Below are 24,316 nucleotides of genomic sequence, written 5' to 3'. Positions count from 1 at the left end.
TCCCTCCGCCGGACCACCTCTCCTGTGTGTGTGTCAGGGGGTGGGCGGGGGGCAGCTGCTGAAACCAGACAGGCAGTGCGGAGCGTCTCAGGTGGCATCTGTCCTGCAGCCTTCTCAGGAGGCACCGGCTGTGCTTGATGTGAAACTCTGAGCTTCAGAAAACCCATGATGCTTGAAGATTTTGGAAGGCCTTGCTCAAAAATGCTCGGTCCCTACTGAGGGCAAAGTCGCTACGATGCAAGAATAGTTCTTGATAGCTTTAGCCTCCCGCTTGAGAGATTATGGGCATCGGTGTTGTCCTGCCTTTAAGGATTTAGCTTTGGTAGCCCTTGAAATGTACTCAGGGTTGAGGTTTCTATTCAGCCACTGTTCTTTTCTGCCAAGTGCATTCATGGAGAGGCAGCACTGAGGTAAAGGATCAGCTCCTTAGTGGTTTGTTTGCTGGCACAGAGAGACAATTACCTAACTGCTCTCCCCTGAGCGATGGACAGAGAGCCGAGCAGTGAACACTGAAAGTACAGGGATGCCTCTGGGGAAATGGTTGTTTGGGGACCTCAGGATTCCTATGCTGGAGACAGAAATTGTCATGCAGTGTGTTGTCTTAGGAGAAGAGGGGCAAATAAAAACACCCTGAAAAAGTCATCTGACTGAACAAATATACATAAAAGTAAAATGTATTTGGCAAATGCTACTGTCTTTTACAGTAATGTGTTTAAAAACAGATGAGTACTAATCGATGTGTATTTTACTAGACATCACTGCTTCTTCTTAATTTTGCAGGTTGAAAGCCAGCAAAGAGTTTGGTTACACCACCTACCTTTCACTCTTCCCTTTTGGTCTCGTGCCCACATACTCATCTGGCCAGCTCTCTCCCTTGCTTAACTCCAAGCGGCCCCTCTGTCCTCTTGGCCTCTTGGCCCAAGGCTTCCCATCTCAATCCAGTTCCAGCCACAGGAACTGCACCTGTCCTCACAGTCCAAACCAACCAATTTAGTCTTTTAGTTGCTTTAGCAAGGACATGTCCAGTTTGTTTAAAGTAGCCTCTCAGAATAATGTTCATTTCAGTGGAGAAGATTTCTGGGTTTTCTTTTTATTTTTGAGAGTGGGAAGGTGGTTATGTGGAGAAAATGCTCCCTTTAATTTTTTCGAAATGTTGGTAGAACGGGGAAAATGCTGTATCTTATATGGACTTTAATGCATAGATTCCCCATTAACATGGATGTATACATGCTTCTACACCTACACATTTTACATTCTACACCTACACTATTTTACACATATATTGAATATATATAAAAAGAGGCATCTAAGGTATAATTTTAAAAAGTGAGAATTAAGAACTAAAGAGGGAGGAAATTAGAATAGTAATAGTAGAAGACTTAGCTCATAGATTACATGTAAAAAATTATGTTTTTGGCAAAGTGTAGAAGAGATGAAATTAAGAATAAGTTGTATCAAAAGGTCCATTTATTGAGGCCCTACTCTATGCCAGATATTAAGCACTTTGCATATATTACTTCATTTAATTCTCTTTAAAAATTCTAAGTGGTAGATAAAGCAGTGGCTTTATGCTGCTGAGTATAAACAGACACAAGTGTTAAATAATTTGATCAAAGTTATATAGTAGAGAAGTGGTAAAATTTGAATATGGATCTCTTTGATCATGTCCTCCATCTCTTCCTGTTCAAAAGTAAGGAAGTTGGACTGGAAGATTGTTAGGGATCCTTTCAACTTTTCCGTATCCCTCTAAAGAACTTGACTTGAACTTGAGATAGCACTTTAATTGACAGATGTGTGGATCACCCTAATGATGGTGATTCTGGAGGTACCAGTCAAAAAAGACTTAGGGAAACTTGATTGGAAGGGCTCTTAGGGTGTGGGAAGCTCTATATAAATGTCAGAATGTGTTGATTTATGAAACAAGTTATCTCTTGTCTATACAATAAAGAAGGAGAGATGCTGTGGGGATCACATGGTAGGGGAGCCTGCAGATGATTAGAGGAAACTGAGGCTCATTCAGCTTTATCAGATTAGCTTCTTGGGGTCACCATAAAAATTAGTGATTTTCCACAGGAGACCAAGCAAAGTGCCAGACCAGAGAGTAGACATGTGTCTGTCAGGCTCTGACTGTAGACAGGAGTATTTGAGTGGATCAGATTAATGATTAGACATGCAGAAGTGAAGAAGGTGAGTGAGCATAGCAGATAAAGGGACAAAACTGCGCTTTGGCTTTATCAGTTTAGATTTGAGCACAATTTGAGATGTTTGAAAATCATGTCCTTGCAGTGCTGGGGAAAAGAACCCTCGGAAGCCATCCAGTTTAAACCAGTAAAGACTTAAAGATTAGGCATCCGGAAAGCTTATGACTTGCTCAGGTTACCCTGAGTAGGTAAGGGTGGAGTGAGGACTAGAAGTTAAATTTCTGCTGCCTTGGCATAGTATCATTCTGCCTCTCATAATGGTGTTGATCAAGAAAGTGGGTAGCAGTAGTATCTAACAGTTGACGTTTTTATTTTAATAGATCCATAGAAATGGGTTAGGGAGGTAAGAAAGGGGGTAGAAGGAAAGAAGGAAAAAGAAAAGAAGAGAAAAGAGAGAGAAGGATGGGCACTACACCCTTCCCTGGAGGAGACATTTTTTCTTTATCCAATTGACCATGGATAGTTACCACAATTTATAATTATGTTTTATTTGTGTCATCATTTATGGCCTTTGTCCTCTGTGTAATGAAGCTTCACAGAGACTGGGACCATATCTGTTTTTTATATACAATAATATAATGCCTGGGTAGACTCTCATAAAATATTTGTTGAAAGCACAGAGATCCAGTGAGTGAATGAATGAACTGATTGTGTCAGAATGATCTGGGGAGCTTGTTTAAAGCGATGGATCCAACCACCACTCCAGACCAACTGACTCTGAATCTGAATCTCCAGGAGGGGGACCATGAGGATAGCGGCCTCATGGCATGAACTGGCAGGGCCCGAGGCCCACGGTGCAGGATGGCTTCTCCCCATGTCAGTACGATTCCTGATCTACCCCTGGGAGGGCGACCCTCCTCTTCAGGCCATACTCATTAACGCTACAGTGGTAAATCTCATCCTGTGAACATACAGACATGGAGGTGGAGATGGATCATTGACTATTGACCTTGAAGAAAACCTCACTTTTCTGTCTTCTCTCTTTTCTTAAAACTTGGGTGATAGGTGGCCAGGAAAACGAGTGAAGGGCATGAATACCAGTTCTTCACATAGCCCCCCTCCATTGGTTAGGGGCACACGACTGAGGAGGGACTGACTAAGACCAAGGAAGTGGGAAGCTAAGACCCCTTCTATAGGGCGCCAGTATTCCTAAACAAAACATAACAGGAACCAGAAGGGAAAGACAGTCTGTCATGTGGAGTTGGGGTCAGGGTAGGGGCGAACTCTGGAAGGGTCACTAGGTGCAGAGACAAACAAGAAACTAAAAAGATTATGAATATTATGTAATCCATGCCCACTGCCTTGATATCTCATTTAAGCACAGAAGACCCCCTTTTGCCCAAATATACCACCAGATATATTTCTAAAGACTTAGAACAGGTGTCAATTTTGCCATCTTTCTATTTGGGAGCAGACTACATGAAAGTTTCATGTTCTCTTTCTAATCTCCAACATCACTGTATCTATGCACCTGTGATATTATTACCTACTTAATCGTTAAGAAGCACTTAGCCAATTTCAGGCTGAGACATCCTTGTATTTCTTGTGGGCTTAATGGAATTGGTGTGGAATTACTAAGGTGCTGCTGTATGGGAATCTTGAAGCATTTTTAAGTATAGGGTATAGGGAAGTCCCTGATTCACAAGAAGTGTTTTGTATATGGAATATGTAGTTCAGGAAGAAGAGGACTTATTGGCTAGGGAAGAATCTAGCCATCTTCAGGAAAGACTCAGCTTTTAGGTTTGCAGGGTAGGTGGAGGGGTCTTGTTTGTTCATCCCTTTGCCAGATTTTTCTTCCTTCCCTGTGGGAGAATAGTACTTTAGATCAGCTCCAAACCTGGATCTCTACCCCTAATGCCAGTGCTTTTTGGTCATTCTCTCTACTTCTGCCAAATAGTATGGAGGGGGTCACAATGGGGTACTTGACAAATTTTAAATATGATGTGGGTCCTGAGTATAGTTTTTGGTCCTTCTGTCCTGCAAGATATAGATCCAAACTACTACGTCGACTCTCACGTTTGCAATTCTATCCCTACTTTCCTTATTCTCAGAAGGCAGGCCTTACTGTCATCTCCACTGAGATTAGTGTCACCCACTTTGTCCCTTTGTTGCCTTCTTACTGGTGTAGCAGCTCATATCACACCCTATTTTCCAAAATAGAATGTTCCCCTCTATTCATCGTTCATCCTTCCTTTTCTTTGGCAAGAAGTGGTAGGTTACCTTTTGAAGGTAGGGTGGATGTGCTTTCTGGGCTCTTGGCATCATGCCTCTTGGTCATTTGTACTTTTTGTATCTTTAATGTCTCTCTTTTCATTAGATTCTTTACCCTTCCACAAATTTATATAAGTCTATCTTTTTTTTTTTAAAACAACAAATAAAAAGAACAGAAGACCTTTCATTGGTCCTGCTGTTGATTTAGACTATCTTCCATTAAAGCACTGGGCCAGCCCTTGTCATCCATCCAGTCTTGTAATCATTCATCTGTGTATCCATCCAACATTAACTGAGGGCTTACTGTGACATTATTTTGTGTATCAGATAATTGAGTCCCAGAGAATCAAGAGACCCAAACAAGGTCACACAACTTGGCTATCATGAAGTGTATATGAGTTTTGAACTCGGCTAGATGGGAGGGCAACTGTTGATTTCCTAAATGCCACATTGAATGGATGATTTTTAGTTCTCGTCTTACTTGATCTGTATAATCTTTGGCGTGAAGCATGAATTGGGAAAAAAAGCACTAAAGGGATTATGCATTTAAGACTTGAGATAGTAAATTTATATTTTAATTCTATGGTTATCAGATTAAAACCTGTTTTATTCCACTGAGGCAAAGCCCACTAAGCTACTAGCATGTCCAAGGACTAATTTTAAAATCTTGATTTGTTTATAAGAGCTTTGCTGTTTACATTGTCGGTTATGCACCAGGGAGAAGAATTCAAAGTGACATCAAATATGTGTGTGTTAAATAACACCATCTGCCCATTTGGATGTGTGCAGCTATTTAAAAATCCTGTGAGGTTCTGGCCCAAACCTGTCACGTTTCGGGATAAGGGGCAAATTATTTTGCTAACCCCAAATTAGAAGACTTAGTTTGAGGTTTAAGAAGGCTTCAGGTCATTCCCTACTTTCTTTTGCAAGTTGTTCCTTCAACAGGTATTAGAGTCTCTGCCCTAGGATACTGGGGACATTCGTATAGTACAAAGAAAGACCATGATAGATAAGAAGGCATCTGCTGCTGTGAAAAAGACAGGCCTGAGAAGACTTCACCCTTGCCCCCCAAATAGCTGCATGAATAACCCAGTCTTTACTGAGATCTGTTAATCCTGCATTAGAAATCCTCGATGGAAGGTCTGTCTCCTATTATCATGCAAATACCTCATTAATATGAATTATTTAGGATGAATTATCCAGTCCCACTTGATAAACTACTTCTGGATTGGTTTTGATGGCTGAGAAGGCAAAGGGACAGTAGAGTCGATGAAAGGCAGTAGGATATAAAGATTTGAAAAGGAAAATGATAGGCTACATCTGTCTGTGTTTCAGTATGCAACAGAGTTGCAACAAGATGTCTTGTTGCAGAGCCCTGGTGAGATCTGGGACTTTAGGCTGAGCAGCTACTTAATTTGTGGTGTGACTTTGGTCATTCCTCATTCTTTAAATGGAGATTGTGCATGGCCCTTTAATGTCCCTTTTAGTATTGACATTGTGTGATTCTTCTGCAGAAACTGAGAAATCTGGAGTTCCAAGGTATGTGCGTGTGTGTGTGTGTGTGTGTGTGTGTGTGTGTGTTGTGATGGGTATAGGCTATACCAGGAGGAAGCTGTGAGAGGTGTTGTGGTCTGTGGCATGGACTCGTGGTATCAGGGGCCACATGTACATTTTATATAACCCTGGAGCACAGCTCTTGCCTGGTGTGGAGCACTTCCTGCATGTGACTGAGTGAATGAAGTCCTGGCAGGTGCCCAGCAGCATAATATAGAAAGCAGTGCAAAAGCTTAGGGTAACAAAAGCTCTCCACCACAGTGATTGAGAGCCATTGCCAGTTCTGTGCCCATTGTTCTTGGGTTGCTTGGAGCCTTCCGTCTCTTCTAATAAAGGCGAAGCCACAGATCTCTTAAGGGCTTTGTTGAGTGGTCAGAACTGAATGGTGAGCAGTACCCTTTTTCACAGTGATTTCTCGGGCTTTCAGCTGACAACTTAGTAACAGACAAGAAGATGCTGTTCTAGCCTGAATCATAGACTAGTGACAGCGGAGGGCATCAGTATGTCAGATGTCCCGTGCAGGGAAGGTATGTACATTGTCAATATAATAAATGGTAGCTTTGCTATTACTTTTGAGAACCAAACATGCAATGGGTACTGAACTGGGGATTTTACATGGGAATTGAAACTAGGTGTTTTACATGGGTGTGAAAATGGAGGACCCTTGAAGATAAAGAATGAATATGATTTCTACTTTACAGTTGCAGAAACTGCTGTTCAAATAGGTGAAATAACTTGCCTGAGGTAACAGACTCCTTGGATTCATGGTTTGTCAGCTTACCATTCTTAGCTTTGTTGCTTCAAGGAAGATCTCTTATTCCTAGCATTCTACACGTTATAGACTAGTTCTGTCCCTTCTTAGCTTTCATACATATTCTCTTCCATGTCTGCCCACTGAAGTTACTGGAATGACTTAACATGTGAAAATTTATATAGTCAGAGGGGTAACTTTTTGGAATTAAATTAGAGTTGTCATAGAATTGGAAACATTTGATTTGATTGATGTCTCCTTTTAGTCATTCACAGATGTTCTTTTTGTCTTAAAAGGTGTTTTGTTTGTTTGTTTGGTAGAGTGGAAAAGAGAAAACATTGATTTTTAAGTAATAGCCCAAAGTCCATTCCAGAGTAGGTAACAAAATCTTGTTTTTATGGAATACGTAATCATAAGCCATCAAAAAAACACAAAACAGGGTCACCTGGGTGGCTCAATGGGTTAAAGCCTCTGCCTTCAGTTCAGGTCATGATCTCAAGGTCCTGGGATCAAGCCCCACATTGGGCTCTCTGCTCAGTGGAGAGCCTGCTCCCCCCCACCCCGCCTCTCTGCCTACTTGTGATCTCTGTCAAATAAATAAAATCTTAAAAAAAAACAAACCACAAAACAAAATATTGCCATTTTCAGTGACATGGATGGAACTAGAGGGTATTATGTTAAGCGAAATAAGTCAGAGAAAGACAGTTATCATATGATCTCACTGATAATGTGGAATTTGAGGAACAAGGCAGGGGATCATAGGGGAAGAGAGGAAAAAAATGAAACACGACAAAACCAGAGAGGGAGACAAACCATAAGAGACTCTAAATCTCAAGAAACAAACTGAGAGTTGCTGGAGGGGAGGGGGTTTGGAGGGATGGGGTGCCTGGGTAATGGGCATTGGGTTGGGTATGTGCTATGGTGAGCACTGTGAATTGTGTATGATTGCGTACGTCACAGACCTGCACCCGTGAAACAAATAATATATTATATGTTAATAAAAAAAAAAAAGAGGGGCACCTGGGTAGCTCAGTGGGTTAAAGCCTCTCCCTTTGACTCAGATCATGATCCCAGGGTCCTGGGATCGAGCCCCGCATCGGGCTCTCTGCTCAGCAGGGAGCCTGCTTCCTCTCTCTCTGCCTGCTTCTCTGCCTACTTGTGATCTTTGTCTGTCAAATAATAAATAAAATCTTTAAAAAATACATTAAAAAAAGAAATAGGTAAGCATAAAAGTAATTAATTATATGTTAGTACGACATTCTGTATTATATTATAAAAATATGGTATAGTTAATCCTATGAGACTCTGGGATATAGCTGATTCTTAAATTTCTTCTGTGTGATGATTTGTGGCTGCTTAAGGAACAAATCCCAAATAAGGCAAGGAAGAGAAGAAAGAATGTGGGAACAGTAGCTTTGAACAGTAGTGGGAAAGTGTTCCCTGGAGGGACCAAGGGGCCAGGGAAGTAGGCTTAGGGGAGGTAGCTTGTTTTCCCAGTGCTTAGAAGTCATGATTGCAGCCTAGTCATATGAGTGTTACTGCTTCTTTCCTTTTAATAATGAAAGGTACCTCTTTTCTCTTTTGTAATGCATGGTATATAATAATTGGTAAGCTGGTGAACTAGGAAACCTTAATGGTGTTCAACAGATGCTTATGTTTATAAAACACTTCTTAGCAGGTGGGACATTGCTAAGTCTCTCAGTAGTTGAGTACTATCTGTACAAGAAATGGGATGCCTTCCATTCTTTCTGTAAAACCAGCATTTCTCTAAGGAAATGCTTGTTTTTAAAATAAAAGTAAAATTTTGTTATCTTAAAATTTTTATGCAGGTATGGCTTTAATAGAATGTAAGGTGCCAAGACTTGGAATATTTCATAAGCCATACTTCTAAAACTTGCTTATTTGTAGACATTTCTGGAGTCGTCTTTCTGCCATGGTGATTTTGTTAGAATAGTAGTAAATTTGGAGGAAAACGATACTGAGCAGCTTTTAACAGTGTTCTTTTATCCATGATTGTAGTTATGGATTTTCTTTGAAAGCTAGTATCAAGTGGAGGAAACTACATTGAGAATTTAAAATGTAATTGGTGTTCTAATTTTATTAAACTCTTAATTTTTAGAATAAATTAAGCAGAATTTTTGGAGTAAAAATTAAGTATTTAAGGTGGATGTAATTAGTAAATGCAGTATATTTCTTGGGTATGTGTAGAAAAATCATGAACAGTAACAAGGACCATAATCACTCTTACTGTCTTTCTATTCTAGATATTTGAATGGTGGTATTTTCGCAAGTATGGAACATCATTCATTGAACAAGTCTCAGTAAGCCACTTGCGCCCCCTCCTGGGAGGGGTTGACAACAACTCCTCCAACAATTCTAACTCCAGCAATGGGGACTCAGATTCCAACAGGCAAAGTGTCTCAGGTACGGAAAGTCCTTCAGTTTGAACATGATTTACTTATTTTTACTAAATTATTATAACTATAAGACTGTAATACGTTGTTATTTAAATATTAGTCTCCGGAGAAAAATGCTGTTTATTTTCCCAAGGTGTTGACAGCTTCTACCAGGGAAATAGAATAGAAGCATCACAAGGAAAGGAAATATTTATTTTGTTTAATTTTATTTTCTCTCCATTTCGGTTTAGCTAAGGTTCATTTACTTAGGTCAGTATTTCTAGCCTGAGTCTCTGGCCTCCTTTTCCCTAGTTTGTCGAACTTTACTGAATGTTTCCATTCTCTTTCATGATAACAGCAGAACCTTCTGTCTAACTAGATGTAATCACGTCACCCCTTTGCTTAAAAAGCTGCCTTGGTTTCCATTCCACTGAAGATAAAGCCCAGACTCCTTCGCATAGCATAAGGTGCTTTCACCTTTCTTGCCAGTTATGGCTTCAGTTGCAGTCCTGTCCCTCTCCATTTCATTTCTTAAACATGCCATGTTTTCTCATGGCCCTTTTCCTAGAAGTCTGTCTCCCTCTCTGGTGTGTTTGCCCGTTTTTCATAACCCAGCTCCAGTGTTACTTCATGGGAAGCCTTCTCTGATAGGCTGCACAATATCTCTCCACCTTTGTCGACTTGTAGCATTTTTATCTTTAGTAACATTTATCAAATCACACTGTGATGTTTCGGCTGCTTTATGGCAGTATTTCTAGCATTTTGCAGAGTGTCTGCTCCATCATTGAAACTCAGTGAGTGAACAAATGAGTGCATGGCAAGGCCTATAATTTCTCCATTCATAAAAGAAGAGGGAAGAATATGGTCTCTTAGCTTGGTCTCTTTATCAGGTCAGTAAACATTTCCTATGTCCCTAATATGAATACAGGTTCTTTTGAATATTATGACTGAAAAAAAAAAGCCAAAGTTCTTGTCCTCATGGAACTCTCACATCTACTGAACGAGACACAGCGGTGAGTGCTGTGATTACGTGAGGGGGACATACAATACTGTGGAGAACAAAGGAGGGATTCCTGACCCAAACTGGGGGAAGAAGTTTGCTTCTTGAAGGGGAAGGCACCAGTTCTGGTACTTCAAGGATGAAGAGGAAGAAGTTAAAGAGCTAGATTAGATCTGTTTTTTTTCTTCTTTCTTTCTCCTAGAGTAACTCAGTCTCAGTCCGCATTTCATAACCATCTCACCAGGTAATAAGCATCAGGGAGCATTGCACATACATTTTATTTCTGTTGTTGATCTGGTGCCCTTTCAGTAGACCCTTTTCCAGCCATCTGAGAGTGGCAGGGGGCACCACCAGGTACACATTTTTTTTCATCCTAAAGGGTATGAGAGATGGCACCCCTCAGGTAACAAAATTGTCTGGGACTTTGAACTTACTCATTTTGTGGAAAAACAAACAAACAAACAAACAAACAGAAAAAACAAAGAGAGAGTTGAACAACGTGAAACACTAACCACTATTCTAACAAATGTAGCACATTATTCTAAGGGGAGGGGTCTTCATCATTCAGTCATCATCACATAAGCCATGGTGGATAACTGCCCTTAGTTCGCATCTGCCATGAAGACCTCTTGTCTGATTTGAATTACTATAGTCTTTGAGTGCTATAAAACATCGTAGGAAGTTAACAGATTAGAAATGGAAAGCAGCCTTATTTCTTCATTCTTCATTGTGAGTACATTTTTATTTTCATTAAAATTCTCTCTCTACACAACTTAAATTTCTTGATATCATTCCTTAATGCAATGAAGAGTTCTTCTTACTGTCACTATTATTTTGCTGTTTCTCTTTATGGCTAACTTGAAGTAAGCCTTATGCATTATATAAATCTTTATGCTATTCTTAGTGCTTTTATGGCAGCTTTAAAAATTTATTTATTTATTTATTTATTTTTTAAAGATTTTATTCACACATTTGACAGACAGAAATCACAAGTAGGCAGAGAGGCTGGCAGAGAGAGAGAGAGGAGGAAGCAGGCTCCCTGCAGAGCAGAAAGCCCGATGCGGGGCTCGATCCCAGGACCCTGGGATCATGACCTGAGCCGAAGGCAGAGGCTTTAACCCACTCAGGCACCCCTTATGGCAGTTTTAAAAGGGAGAACCTCAGCCCCTTATAAAAACATATTCAAAAATAATGATCATGGAAATTCCCAGTTTCATTTGTACTGAATTTTTACCCGACTGAGTTTTTGAATATTATTATTAATTCAGTTCCACTAGTATTTGCTCTATGCATGCAGTTTTTCTGTTCATTTCGTATATAAGAGGTACAGCATTTATGATCTAGCATTTTACGATCTGATCTTATTGATAAGAATGTTCAAATAGTTACCTTTAGCAAAGGGGAAATTACCTTATCTAAGTGTATTTAGGGTTCAGTCTGCCCTCTTGACAGCTAGGTTTCTAAAATCTGGCTGACTTAGCTCAACAGACATGTGTGTGAGTATGGTTTCAGTGGGACTAGTACTATTTTCCACTTCTCTTTTCCTGTGGTAATTTTTATTTTTGAATAAGAAAAGTATTATTAAAGTATATTGTCTTTTGTCTTACTTTTAATCACTTTCTATTAAATAGTCTGGTTTCATCTAAGTAAAGGAAAAAGGAAGTCCAAAGCTGAGGGTAATTAATAGCACATTTTCCTAAAAAGAGGAATTTGCTTAACAATTCCTATTCCCTTAATAATCATACAGTGGCTGTTGCCTTAATAACAAAAGGGTGAATCTTTTGATTTTCTTTGAGAATGACAAGACAGTTCTTTGGCGAAACTTACATGAAATAAAACATGGCTAAGAAATCCCATGGATATTGGCAGAGGCAGTTTAATTGCCTATTTGAGAAAAAATAATTGAAAAACTTAAAAAAAAACCCCAAAACCCTGAAATTATTAGTTATAAACTTTGATTTATCTGAAAGCCATAGTGTAGCTCTTAAGGAGTCATTTGTTTTGGTTGAAAGTTGAAAGACCTGACCTGCTTAAGAATGATTCGGGTGGGGTTATGGGAAGTGGGAGGACTATGATTGTCACAAGGCGAACTAAGAACTATTAATACCTTGTTGTTTGTTTCTGTACAAATTGGCCTGGGTGCAGACTCTTTTAAAAACTTCTCTGGATCAGAGAAGAAATGTAGTTAACTATACAGCTTCTTAAGCTAGCCAGTTTTTAGGTTTTTAGGTTAATATTTATTGGCTTAGGTTAATATTTATGAACATTTTACTTGTTTTGCTTTTTTTGGGAGCTAACCCACCATTTTTTGTCATAAACCCTGCTGATGTATTTGCCATGTCACTGTGTTTCTCACTGCCATTTCTTAATTCAGCTCAGCTTATGAGCTGATGGTATGCAGGGATTTAAAACGTGGGCAACTTCTTCCTGTCTGAAGGGAGGGAGTTCTCAGGGACAAGTAACATTTTGAATCTGGATATGGGGACATCTGTTTGATAATTTGCCCTGTTCTTGAGTAAGTTGTCATGAAGACAAGGGTTGGCAGCATTCGCCTTCAAGATATCTGGAAAAGTTCAGGGTGCTTTATCACATGAGAAGTATCCTTGCGAAAGTCAAGTTTAAATGCTCTGAGATACCTTAGTGTTCTCTTGCAGAGAACTAGATCTTTAGATAAATTCTGCTTATAGTTACTTGCCTCTGTCTCAAATAATTTCATTTTAGTCTCACTTAATCTTAATATATATCGTATATATTTACATGGTATATATGTATACATATGTAAGAAGCAGGTCGTGTTATTATCTCTGTTATATGGTTGAGGAAGCTGAGGTACAGGTAAGTTAAGTTGTCTGCCCAAGGTCAGTCTAAGGTCACATGGCTGGTAACCTAGGTAGTCTTGCCTTGGAATCCAAAGTCTTAAGCCCCAACTAAAAAAATTAGACAAGATCCTCTGTGAGGTCTGTAAACTCAATACTAATGTAATTACTAAACTGGTAAAATAAATAATTTCATTAAAAAAACCTATACTACCATACATTATATTATTTCAGAAGTGATATTAGCCAAACTTACTTAGAAACAGCTTAGTGGTGGAGTTGCCCATCGTCGAGAGCTTAGGCTCTGGGGTCAGACAGATGTGGCCCTAATCTTGGCCCTATCTCTTGGTTGACCTTGGTTGAATCACTTAACCTTCCTTGGCGTCTTAATTTCCATACCCGGGAATAACAACAGTATCTACTTCACAGAGTACATTGAGGGATAAATGAGGTCATTCAGAAATAGCAAGTCAGAGGACAGTCATCAGGCAGTGTCCCCCAGATGTACTGACTTCTCTGTGAATATGCTGGGGAAGATGGCTCAGCTCCATGGAGATGGGGCTATGGGTTCAGTGAGGTTTACTCATTAGCTTAGTGACTCACTTTTATGTCCAGGCCTTTCAGTGCTTGCATTTCAAATACATCACTTAGCAGAATTGCAAATTGCTACATGTCCAGAAGCTTTGGAGTTGCTTTTTAATCATCTCAATTAGGGGAATTCAGTTGTCCTTGCTACATCTATGCATGTGTTGAAATGATTGTTTTAGCTAGTGCTTATTACATCTTTTAAAATCTTTTGCTACTAAAATTTATGTTCTAGTATAGATTTGATCTCCAGTTGAATTGTGAAAGTGCCTAAAACTGTTTTAGTCCCTGGTGAACATTTATTTAATAAACTTACTTCACAGTTTCCATAGTATTTGGTTGAGCTGATTGACTTAGGTCAGAAATAATCAGTGAGAAATGTATGAGAGATACGATAAAGATTTAACCATCTTAGCAATACTTGAAGAGAGTAGTACACGATCTTGAATAGAGCAGATCAATAAAAATGGTCTTGAAATTCATCATTTTTTAATACCTATTCTCATTCTATAGAATCTGAGGGAATAACATATTTGTTGAGTTGAAAATTATCTATATGTTCCTTTGTGCCTTTACTACTAGTTCTTTCAAAACAGTTATTTCAAAGGTTATCAAAACAGCTAAAGCTTAACTACTTAAGAAAATGGATATTGTTACTCATAATGATTGTTTAAGAATAACTTGTGTGACGGGCGCCTGGGTGGCTCAGTGGGTTCGAGCCCCACATCTGGCTCTGTGCTCTGCAGGAAGCCTGCTTCCTCCCCTCTCTCTCTGCCTACCTGCGATCTCTCTCTGTCAAATAAATAAGTAAAATCTTAAAAAAAAAAAAAAAGAATAACTTGTGTGAAATAGAGAATTGGGTATTCATTTTTGAGATATCAAAGCTATTAAATATATGGCAGAATCATATGTCAGACATTGACTGGCTTGGGCTTAATCTTGATTGTCATAATACATCTGGTGAAACTATTGAGGGCCCTTTTCTGGTGTACTTTGGAACTAAAACGTTTGAAAGTTTGTTTAAACGTGCCTAACATTTCCCTAGAGGAGTTTTTGAAGCTGTTTTTCTAGTGAATTTAATTGATGAAGTCATAGGATTTTTGAAATATGATGTTGCAGGGTAATGGGCTCATTGCATATAGTGGGTGGTTCTTGGTCACTCTGGACACCAGCCCTTAATCTCATTTACTATGAACAGCAGGGAAATTATATAGCTTTTCTATGCTTTACTTGTTTGTAAAAAGGGCCTATGATAGGCCCCTCACTAGCGTATGTAAGGACTATAGATGATTTGAGCTTTAAAACCTCTTATAGAAAGGCTCCACGAAAATCAGGCTTATAGCTATGACAAAAGTTGCTATTGCTGCTGTTTTTAATAATAATAATACCATTATTTTTAGATTTTAGATTCTGGGACGAGGTGGTAACTTTTTAGTATAACAAATCTTCCTAGGCTATGAATTAATAATGTATATGTTTGGAATGTTTATATATAAACACATTTATATGTTTATATGTGTATATATATGTACGTGTGTGTATATACACACACACACACACACACACATATTTATTTATTTATTTTTAATTTTAGGAAAGAAAGGTTCTCAGAGTAAATGAATTGGATGTGGAGTTAAATTTTCTTCCACATGAATAAAAGCTCTGTGAGTTTGGATCCTCTTGGTTTTTCTGAGAATTAAGTTCTCTTTTTCTTTGAGGACTGTGACAAAGCGAAAGTCTATGGCTCCGGCAGTGTATTACTCCTTCTGTAGAGCTTCTTCAGCTGGATGCCCTTTCTATTTTTCTACCAAGACTATAAGCTCCTCTATTTTTATTTTTATTTTTATTTATTTTTAAAGATTTTATTTATTTGTTTGACAGAGAGAGAGAGGGAACATAAGCAAGGGGAATGGGAGAGGGAGAAGCAGATGCCTTGCTGAGTAGGTAACCTGATGCGGGGCTCGATCCCAGGACCCAGGGTCATGACCTGAGCTCAAGGCAGATACTTAATGACTGAGCCACCCAGGCGCCCCTATTTTTATTTTTGTATTACCCAGGGTCCAGCCTCAGGACTAATACAGAATAGTGTCATTTAAACATATATAGAATGGCTATTCTATATATGGGGATAGGCATTCTAGAGGAGTGAGTGAGTACAAAAGACATGAAGTGACTGTCACTGGGATGGCAAGCTTTAGTAAGGAATGGTGAGAGGGAAGGCAGAAGACAAGATTGTGCTTGATATTAGAAGTCCTTGATAGCAGTAACCTTTTTTTTTTTTAATGTTCTTTGTATATGACATAGAAACTTATGATCATCCTATTATTACAAAGGGTGGAATCTGTTCTGCAGCCTTGGCAAACTAAACAAGTACTATTCCAATATTTATTGCTTCTCTTCCTCTTGAACTACATTCTTGCATGCATGCTGAGGTCTGAATATTTCTCTCAGGATTTGTAGATAGAGACTCTTCTGTGGGCTGCTCCAAATGGAACTATAGACAGTATGTTTATTGTATTGGGGCATATTTTTAATTGGGCTGTTAATGTCAGCAAGCCCTTGATGGAGTCCATGTCAACTTCTGGGTCTTCTAAAGGGCACTGAAATTGTTGATTTTTTTTTAAGAGATTTTATTTATTTTTTTGACAGAGAGAGATCACAAGTAGGCAGAGAGGCAGGCAGAGAGAGAGAGAGAGAGAGAGAGAGAGAGAAGCAGGCTCCTCGCTGAGCAGAGAGCCCGAAGCGGGGCTCGATCCCAGGACCCTGAGATCATGATCTGAGCTAAAGGCAGCGGCTTAACCCACTGAGCCACCCAGGTGCCCCTGAAATTGTTCATATTAATGGAGAATGCAAATTTCCTTTTGGAAGTAAAATTTTAATTCTGACTTAAATAAAGAATTGATTCCTCAAAGACATGAGTAAGGTAAGAGACTGGACCTCGTGTGGAAAAACTTCTACCCTCTGGATATCTGAGTTGAACTTCTTGACTTAAATCTTCACATTCTAATACTTTTGGCATTTATAACCTCTGTCCCTATCACCAAACCATCAGGCAGTCTTATATTTATTGGTTATGTACTCAAGAGTAATTCCAGAGAGAGAGTGTTTTTGTAGTAGTGGTTAAGATTATGAAACAGAGTAGCAAAGAAGAAATTAACATACCTGTGACCTAATTTGAGGTAGAACTTTAAGGTGTTCATATTTGACCTCTAGTTGCTTATTTCTTTAAAAAAATATTCTGGTTTTGCACCAATTTGAAGGATACAGCTAATGAAGATGTTTCTTATGTACTTCTATATCACATATATTTTTTTTTATCATTCAGAGTATTTTACATCTGTTATAGTTACTTAGATCCTCATTTCTAAGTTTCAGGGATAGTTAGAGAAACTGAATATAGATTACATGTATGACACTAATGTTAGCAGTGACTTTTTTTAAAAGTTCAGTTTTCTATTACAAGCCGTAAAAACATTTCAAAATGTTTGTGGCACCCCCTGCTGGCTGTATTGTGACACTTCCCTAATAAAGACGTATCTTTAGATACTGCTCAAAAATACTTTAGGTACATACATCATTTCTCTTTGCAGTCATTTTTATGTAGAAATAATTTCATTTGTATGCAGCATAAAGTAGAGTTGAAATTTTAATTAGAGATCTTTTGCTTTATAATTTGTCTCTTGAAATTTGAACAGTGCTTATCCTTCTAGGCAAATAGAATAATGTATTCACTGGAGATAAAATTATTTGCCACAACCTTTTCACTAATATTTCAGATGAAATTCAGTGGGGCAGAGGCATCTCCCCACATGCTCCTGTTTTCTTGTAAATAATGCCACCATGAACATCCTTTGTACATAAATATGTGTGCATATTTGTTATTTACTAAATACTAACCTTGCAATATTCATAAAACTTGAAGAAGAGCACTTTGGATCTTAAAAGACATCCTCTGAGGAGACGGTGGGAATGATGAGGACCTCAGAGTTACAATAGCCTTAAGGACAGCAGTCCTGGTTTTTTGGCTCACAGGTGTGATTCAAGCTATGATCTGAAGTTCTTTAGTGACCCCTCTAAGGGCTTTTACATCTGGGAAAATGTAATTATTTAAGAAAAGCATAATTTTTTAGTTAGTGCTATAAGAAGTGACAGCCATTGAATTTTGCTTTCTCAGGAAAAAAAAATTCAAAGATGCTGAACTAACTGAACAAATCATCATTTGTTCAAATGAACAAAGATCATTTCCTAAATGTCGAATTAAGCTAAGTGTCAGAAAATTTAGCGACATTATTTGCAAACATTGAGCACATTTTAGGCGGACTCCAGTCCTAATTTAAAGATAAATTTATCTTCTTTAAATGAAAACATGTCTTCCTGTTATATGTATACCTTTTGTTTGCTATTTTATCAGGAATGTATTGAGATTACACACAGTGTTTCTGTAGTGTTTTATGGTCTTCATTTTCATGCTGTATTCTAATAGTGCATTGCTTGTGTTTGTTTTCCCCATTGAGTGCTCAGTACTCTTGGATGGGTGGATGGGTATGGATATTGCATATAATAGGACTGAGAATCTTAATGAGTCACCCATGGACTTTAATGTTCTTTTGATATCTGCAATAATTGTTCACTTTTTAGTGTATATGTCTTTGGATGTCTTTTGGTGGACTACACATACAGCAATGTTTTTAGTACTGTTAACTGATTTTATTTTCTATTAAATATTACTCATTCAAGGAAATGTATTCTGAATCAGTAGAAAGTGTTAATCATAGGCTGTTTAAAAAGAATTGTAGAGTATTAGTCACACTCTTACAAGACAGTCCTAAAAATTAATGATAGGCTTTTCTAAGTCCTGTGGTTCTGAATTTCTGCAGTCTTTGTATAAGAAAGACGTATAATCTATTAGTACCTGCTAGAATTATAATATTGGTATAATGATTACTACATGTATCTGTATAAGCAAATAGTGTTAATGCTTTAAAACAATATATTTTCATAACATTTCTCCCTAAAAAATACCTTTATTAATTTTCTTATTACTACTTTATGGCAATGTAAGCAATCTGGTGATTGCTTATGTATATGCAACGTATGGCAATATGGTGAATTATCACAAGATCAGTATTAACAAAGACCTTAAATAAAAATCTAGGGCACTTGCATATTATAATCTAGAGCATAAGTTAGGCTTATTTAGGAGTTATTTTAAGATTTATTTTAAGAAAGTAGTTTTACTTCTACCTGTATCTGCTACCTATAATTTTAGAAGTAAATTCATAGAATTTGTTTAGACCTCTTGATGACTATTGGAGTTATGAATTAGCTGGTTTTGACCTATACCTTGATTTAGCAAATTGAGGAAGCTTAGCCTAGAAAGATTAGGGGAAACTTTCCAAATTCCTTGTATCTGAGCTATGTTTCCTGATTAACCACTCAGAGTTTTTCCATGTTCCTTTTCATGTAGAGGATAGAGAATAAAATTATCTTATCAAATGGCCAGGAAGGGTGGTTTGCTGAATTAATTAGCTTGTAGTGTCTCTGGACTCTGTGTAACATTTTCATATTTCTCTTTGTTGCAGAATGTAAAGTATGGCGAAATCCACTAAATTTATTTAGGGGTGCTGAATATAATCGGTAAGCATTTGACAGCTTGGGAGACAAATGGGTCTAGTTCAGAGAGTAAAGACAAGCAGCGAATGTTTTTGCTGGTTCATTTAGGGGTCATTGTAACCGTCTGGGTAGTGTTTTTGTTTTTGATACAGTCCTCAAATGTTTTGATTTTTCTGTTTTATAATTATTTTGGGGATTGGAATTGGGATAATATATAAAGATGTGCAGTTTTTAGAAATTTTCTATTACAGTTATTCATTTCATTATACATTGTACAATCAAAATATTTTGAAGCAGGTTTACCTAGAACGTGGTTATGAACATGTCACAGAAGTTATGGAGGAATTCAGTTTTGCAGAGTAATTAAGCATATCAGAATTTTCAAGGCTTTTGGGAAATGTCTATTCATGATAAAATTAGGGTAAGTTTTCATTAGCTAGTGCTAGTAAAATATTTTGACAAGAATATAGAGGAAAATGTTTCCTTCTTTCCTGCTGGTATACTTCCTAAAGGGAGAACAGGATGATTAAAAAAATTTTTTTTCATTCATTAGCGAAGCTGTTTTAGTTCATGTTTTATAGTTCAGCTGCTATGCAGCTTAATATATTGTAGGTCTTGCTTTCTTCTCTCAAAGTGTCTGACCATTTATTTCCCCTTTACCAGGTATACTTGGGTGACAGGACGAGAGCCTTTGACTTACTATGACATGAATCTCTCTGCCCAAGACCACCAGACATTCTTTACTTGTGACTCAGACCACCTGCGTCCTGCAGATGCAAGTATGGACAATCTTTTAGATAGTTGCTGAGTGGAATGGCTTTTTGGTTTGAATAAGGTTATTATTTAAATAATAATGTTTATTACTGTTAGAATATCTGCTCTACAAAACCCCCAATGTATAAAATACTAAATTGGACATTGACTAGGAGAGCCCAGAATTCTGATACTTAAATAAAGGATTTATCGCAATGAAATATCAGTGTAGAAACAAGTCTTCTTGACATAATTTAAAACACCATTTAGAAAAATATACTGATATTGGATTTATATATTTTGAGGAAGTATAAATCTCATATAAAGCTAATTAATCCTTGGTTTAGGTAGGATGAAAGGTCATGTCTCTTTGACGATATTATAATTAGAAATTGGGATTCAGAGAATCCAAATGATAAAGGAATATATTGTAGTGATTTCTATGTTTATTTATAGGCTCACTAGCATTAAGTTGGGGCATGGCCTTAATTATTGGAATCCATATTTGTTTTCCATCTTAGAGAAGGCTTTGTTTGGCTTGCATTTCACATTGTTTGAGGTTCAAATAATTCCACTGATATTTTTTATATTACCAAACTTAAATAAGTGAAAAAAATCTTTAAAAAGAGGAATATGTACATGCACCTAAGAAACTAACTTAGAATATACATATTTATAAAACAAATATGGAGATTGTTGTCTTTTTAAAAAGTTACTCTTTGGGGGTGCCTGGGTGCCTCAGTGGGTTAAAGCCTCTGCCTTCAGCTGGGGTCATGATCCTGGGTTCGAGCCCCGCATCGGACTCCCTGCTCAGCTGGAAGTCTGCTTCCTCCTCTCTCTCTCTCTCTCTGCCTGCCTCTGTGCCTACTTGTGATCTCTGTCTGTCAAAAAAGAAAAAAAAAAAAAGGTACTCTTTGCCATGGCAGAATATCATGTCCAATAAATATTCCAGGCATTGAGCTTTCCGTAATATATATAAAGAAAACTGCTCTGGTATATAAAAACTGTGTTTGCAGCAAACTTTGGGAACAGATAGACATGTTAAGCAAAAGGTTAAAGCACTTTTTTTTTTTCCTATTCCAACTCCTAATTCTTCAAATAGTTTTAAAATGTCCTAATACCCAGAGCCTATAGAATTTGGGAAAATGATCAATAGAGATTATGATGTGTCTAAGTAGAAGGAAGAGATTAGTAGCAATTTCATCTCAAAAGAGGTAAAATAATATATGTTTCTTAACAACAAATGACACTAATGAGCAAAAGAAATATTAAATCTCTTTTAGAATGTCTTTTCTTTCTTGATTAAGAAACCTTAATCTGTGTGGTGAGCATAGTATAACATGTAGCTTGGAGAATCACTATGTTATATACTTGAAACTGCTGTTAACACTGTATGTCAACTAATACTAAAGTTAAAAAAAAAGAGAAATCTTAATCAAGATTAAATCTCTAAAATTATAGACCATGGGTTAATCTATAAGATTTAGATCTGTAATTTTATGAGCATAAGAAAGATTTGGTATCATCTACTGAAGGACAATGATAGCAAATTAGAGTATTTGTGTGACTTTGGAGATTTGGGCTGACTTTCTTGGTAAGTGAAATACTGTCTTGTACTCAAGCTGAAAGCTTTTAATTTAACTAACTATGTTGAGTCTTCCCTATTATGTATATTGATGGACATGCTTTTTTCTCTTTTTCTAAAATAGTAATGCAGAAAGCCTGGAGAGAAAGAAACCCCCAAGCTAGAATTTCTGCAGCTCATGAAGCCTTAGAGATAAACGAGTAAGTGAGAGAAAATTTTGCTTTTAAAAAAGGAAAACTCATCCTTTGCTGAATGTATTCAGTTGCTATTAGTAGGATACTTAAATTAAATTATACATTTGAACTTGAGGATTGTTTTGGGAATTATTAATTTGCAAAAAATTTTTTTGTAAAGGATATCCATGTCATGGTGGTTTTCGTCATCTTAGAAAGCAGTTTAGTGGTTTTGCTACAACCATCCTTAAACAGCTTCCAAGGGCTATTCCAGGGCTTCCAAGATCTTTAGGGGCTACCTGTGGCATATTTTAAGGACATAAAATCAATACAGTTCTTTACATATCTAAAACATACTGACAGGGAGGTTTTTTTCAGTTGTAGAATTCTCATCTGTGCCATCACATTTTTTAGGTAAAGCTTTTGCTAGTTGGGAAAAGATAACAAAAACGTAAAGTGAAAAAAATTGCACTTTTAAAAGTATTTCAAGACAAAGATAAGAGGAAATGCTGTAGTTAGTGTTGTCAAACATGCTGTGGGTTACCAAGGAAGGCTGGGAAATATCTTCTGGAGATCTCAGAAAGTGGGAAAGATTCTTAAAATTGGAGTCATAAAATCTCCGGGTTGGCAGAGACCTTAAAGGTCATTTAGCTCAACCACTCATCTGGTGCTTGAATCACCTCGACACTCTCCCTGCCAAGTAGTCATTGTTAAACTATTTTACGATTTTTTTGAAGAAGGTTACAGAATCTTCTTTGGAGCTCTTAGAAAAAAAAAAGATTCACTTGAAAGTTGGAAATCCTGCCATTATAACCTGTTGATCTATTTGGTTTCTGATTCTGTCATACAGCATATTTATTTTCCAATTTCTTGTCATCTACAAATTTGATATGCCTGCCTTCTGTGTGTCATCCATGTTTCTGATAAAAATGTCAGGATTAGGGACAGAATTCTGTGACATGACATATACAGACTATCCTCCAGGTCCATGTCTTCATGACTCCTCATCCTTTGGTATTGTTCAACCAATTACTAAGCCGCCCAGGTTACACTGTGATTCAGCTCATATTTCTCCATTTTGATCTTAAGGATGCCAGTTGTATCTGTGGATCTTTACTGTTTAGTAAATTCTTTAGAGTAAATTAAGCTAGCACAACCTGATTTATTTATTCTTAGTGAATTTAAGCTAGCTTCTAGTGTTCACTACTTTCTTTTAAAAATGCTTGGAGACCATCCCTTTAATAATCTATTAGAATATCTTTCCAAATCACTGTTCTGTAGTTTGGGAAGTCTGCCTCCTTCCCTTTTTGAACAATTTTACTGTATTTGTCATCTCATCTTCTAGCACCTATCCATTCTTTGTGATTCCTTAACTATCCACAGAGAGCACTTCCACGGCCTGCCTGCCTACGGGGTCTGTTGGCTTCCTGGGATTTGCCCATCCCAGTACAGTAATTCATTTAGAATAGATCAGTTATTTGCTATCTTACATCTTTTTACCCATGTTAGAATTTTATTTCTTCTCCCCTTTTCAGCCTGACAGTCATGCTCCTTGATAGAGAAGCCAGGAAAACAATAGTAGTTAGAGAGTTTTGCTTTCTCTTTATTATCTGCTGCTACTAACTACAAACTTTTCTTGTTTTGATGTGGTTGTTGTGTTGTTTGTCTTTTTTTTGCTTATTTATTTTTGCGATCATTGTAGAGAAATGGGGGGTGGTAATAGGGCCTTAAACATAATTTTAAAACGGGAATAGATGGTTGTCTTTAGCATTTTGTTGTGTCTTTATTTTGCTTTGCAGGCTTCAGCTAATTTGGAGCCTTAGCTCTCCTGACATTATTCTTATTAGCTCATTCCACTCTCTTGTAGTCCTTCATGACATGCCCTCTTTCCATCTTTTTTCACATGTCCTTTAAGAATCTGACCTTGTGAGAGATCTCTGTGCAGCTGTGTTGGTTACTTAATTGTCACCCCTCTTTTCTTCCTGAGAGGTTCATTTGTGACTATGGTGATAGTTGGACATTTGGAAGCTGCTCAACCCTCTTCAACCATTTTTTTTCCTTCAGAGTTTCATGCCATGAATCATACCTCTTTTCTTTGAAGTTTTTGAAGTCCACCTTACCCTCTTGGATTACCCTGAACTCCAAAATGACATACATAGTAACTCTCTCTGAATGTTCCTATCAATTTTCATTTCACCAACTATTTTTTTCTTCTTGGTCAGAATTAGGTCCAGAGTTGAAGTTCCCCTAATTGCTTCCTCTACCATCTGGGAGATAAAATTGTTACCAAAGTAAGTCAAGAACCTGTCGGGTGCCCTACTTCTAACCAAATGAGACTTCTTCTAGCAGATATCTGGATGGTTGACACCCCCATCACCATACTTTCTTGCTTCTGTCTGTGTATTGTGTTGTGACAAGGATGCATCATCTCTATCTTCCATCGAGCTGAGCCGTCGTTCTGTACTCCCCAACCATTAGCACTTCTATTGCTCTTTCTCCTTCACTCACAAGCTCTTAGCATGTTTCTACCCCAGACTCATGACTTCCCACATAGATATATGTTTTCTTGGCTAGTAGTGCTACTCTGCCTCTCCTCCTAAGAATACTATTTGAAATATAAATAAATAAAGCAAGCAACTTGCCCCCTTACCTGTCTTGAATTCCCAGCCCACTGACTA

At 37.7% G+C, this 24,316-nt stretch overlaps 1 protein-coding gene across 1 annotated transcript in view; it reads left to right on the top strand.

Annotated features, from left to right (window-relative positions):
- ST7 (suppression of tumorigenicity 7) overlaps positions 1-24,316 on the top strand; it is a 241,790-nt gene that overhangs the window by 126,820 nt on the left and 90,654 nt on the right. Inside the window, exons 3-7 of the mRNA XM_059397510.1 lie at positions 8,982-9,141; positions 19,097-19,151; positions 19,791-19,906; positions 21,590-21,665; positions 23,861-23,929. Coding sequence (XP_059253493.1) covers positions 8,982-9,141; positions 19,097-19,151; positions 19,791-19,906; positions 21,590-21,665; positions 23,861-23,929 — 476 coding nt within the window. The remainder of the gene's footprint in view (positions 1-8,981; positions 9,142-19,096; positions 19,152-19,790; positions 19,907-21,589; positions 21,666-23,860; positions 23,930-24,316) is intronic.

This window comes from Mustela nigripes, chromosome 4, assembly GCF_022355385.1.
Source record: "Mustela nigripes isolate SB6536 chromosome 4, MUSNIG.SB6536, whole genome shotgun sequence".
Classification (NCBI taxonomy): domain Eukaryota; kingdom Metazoa; phylum Chordata; class Mammalia; order Carnivora; family Mustelidae; genus Mustela; species Mustela nigripes.
The sequence above is the reverse complement of the archived record's forward strand: the minus strand, read 5'-3'. Positions and strand labels throughout refer to the sequence as shown.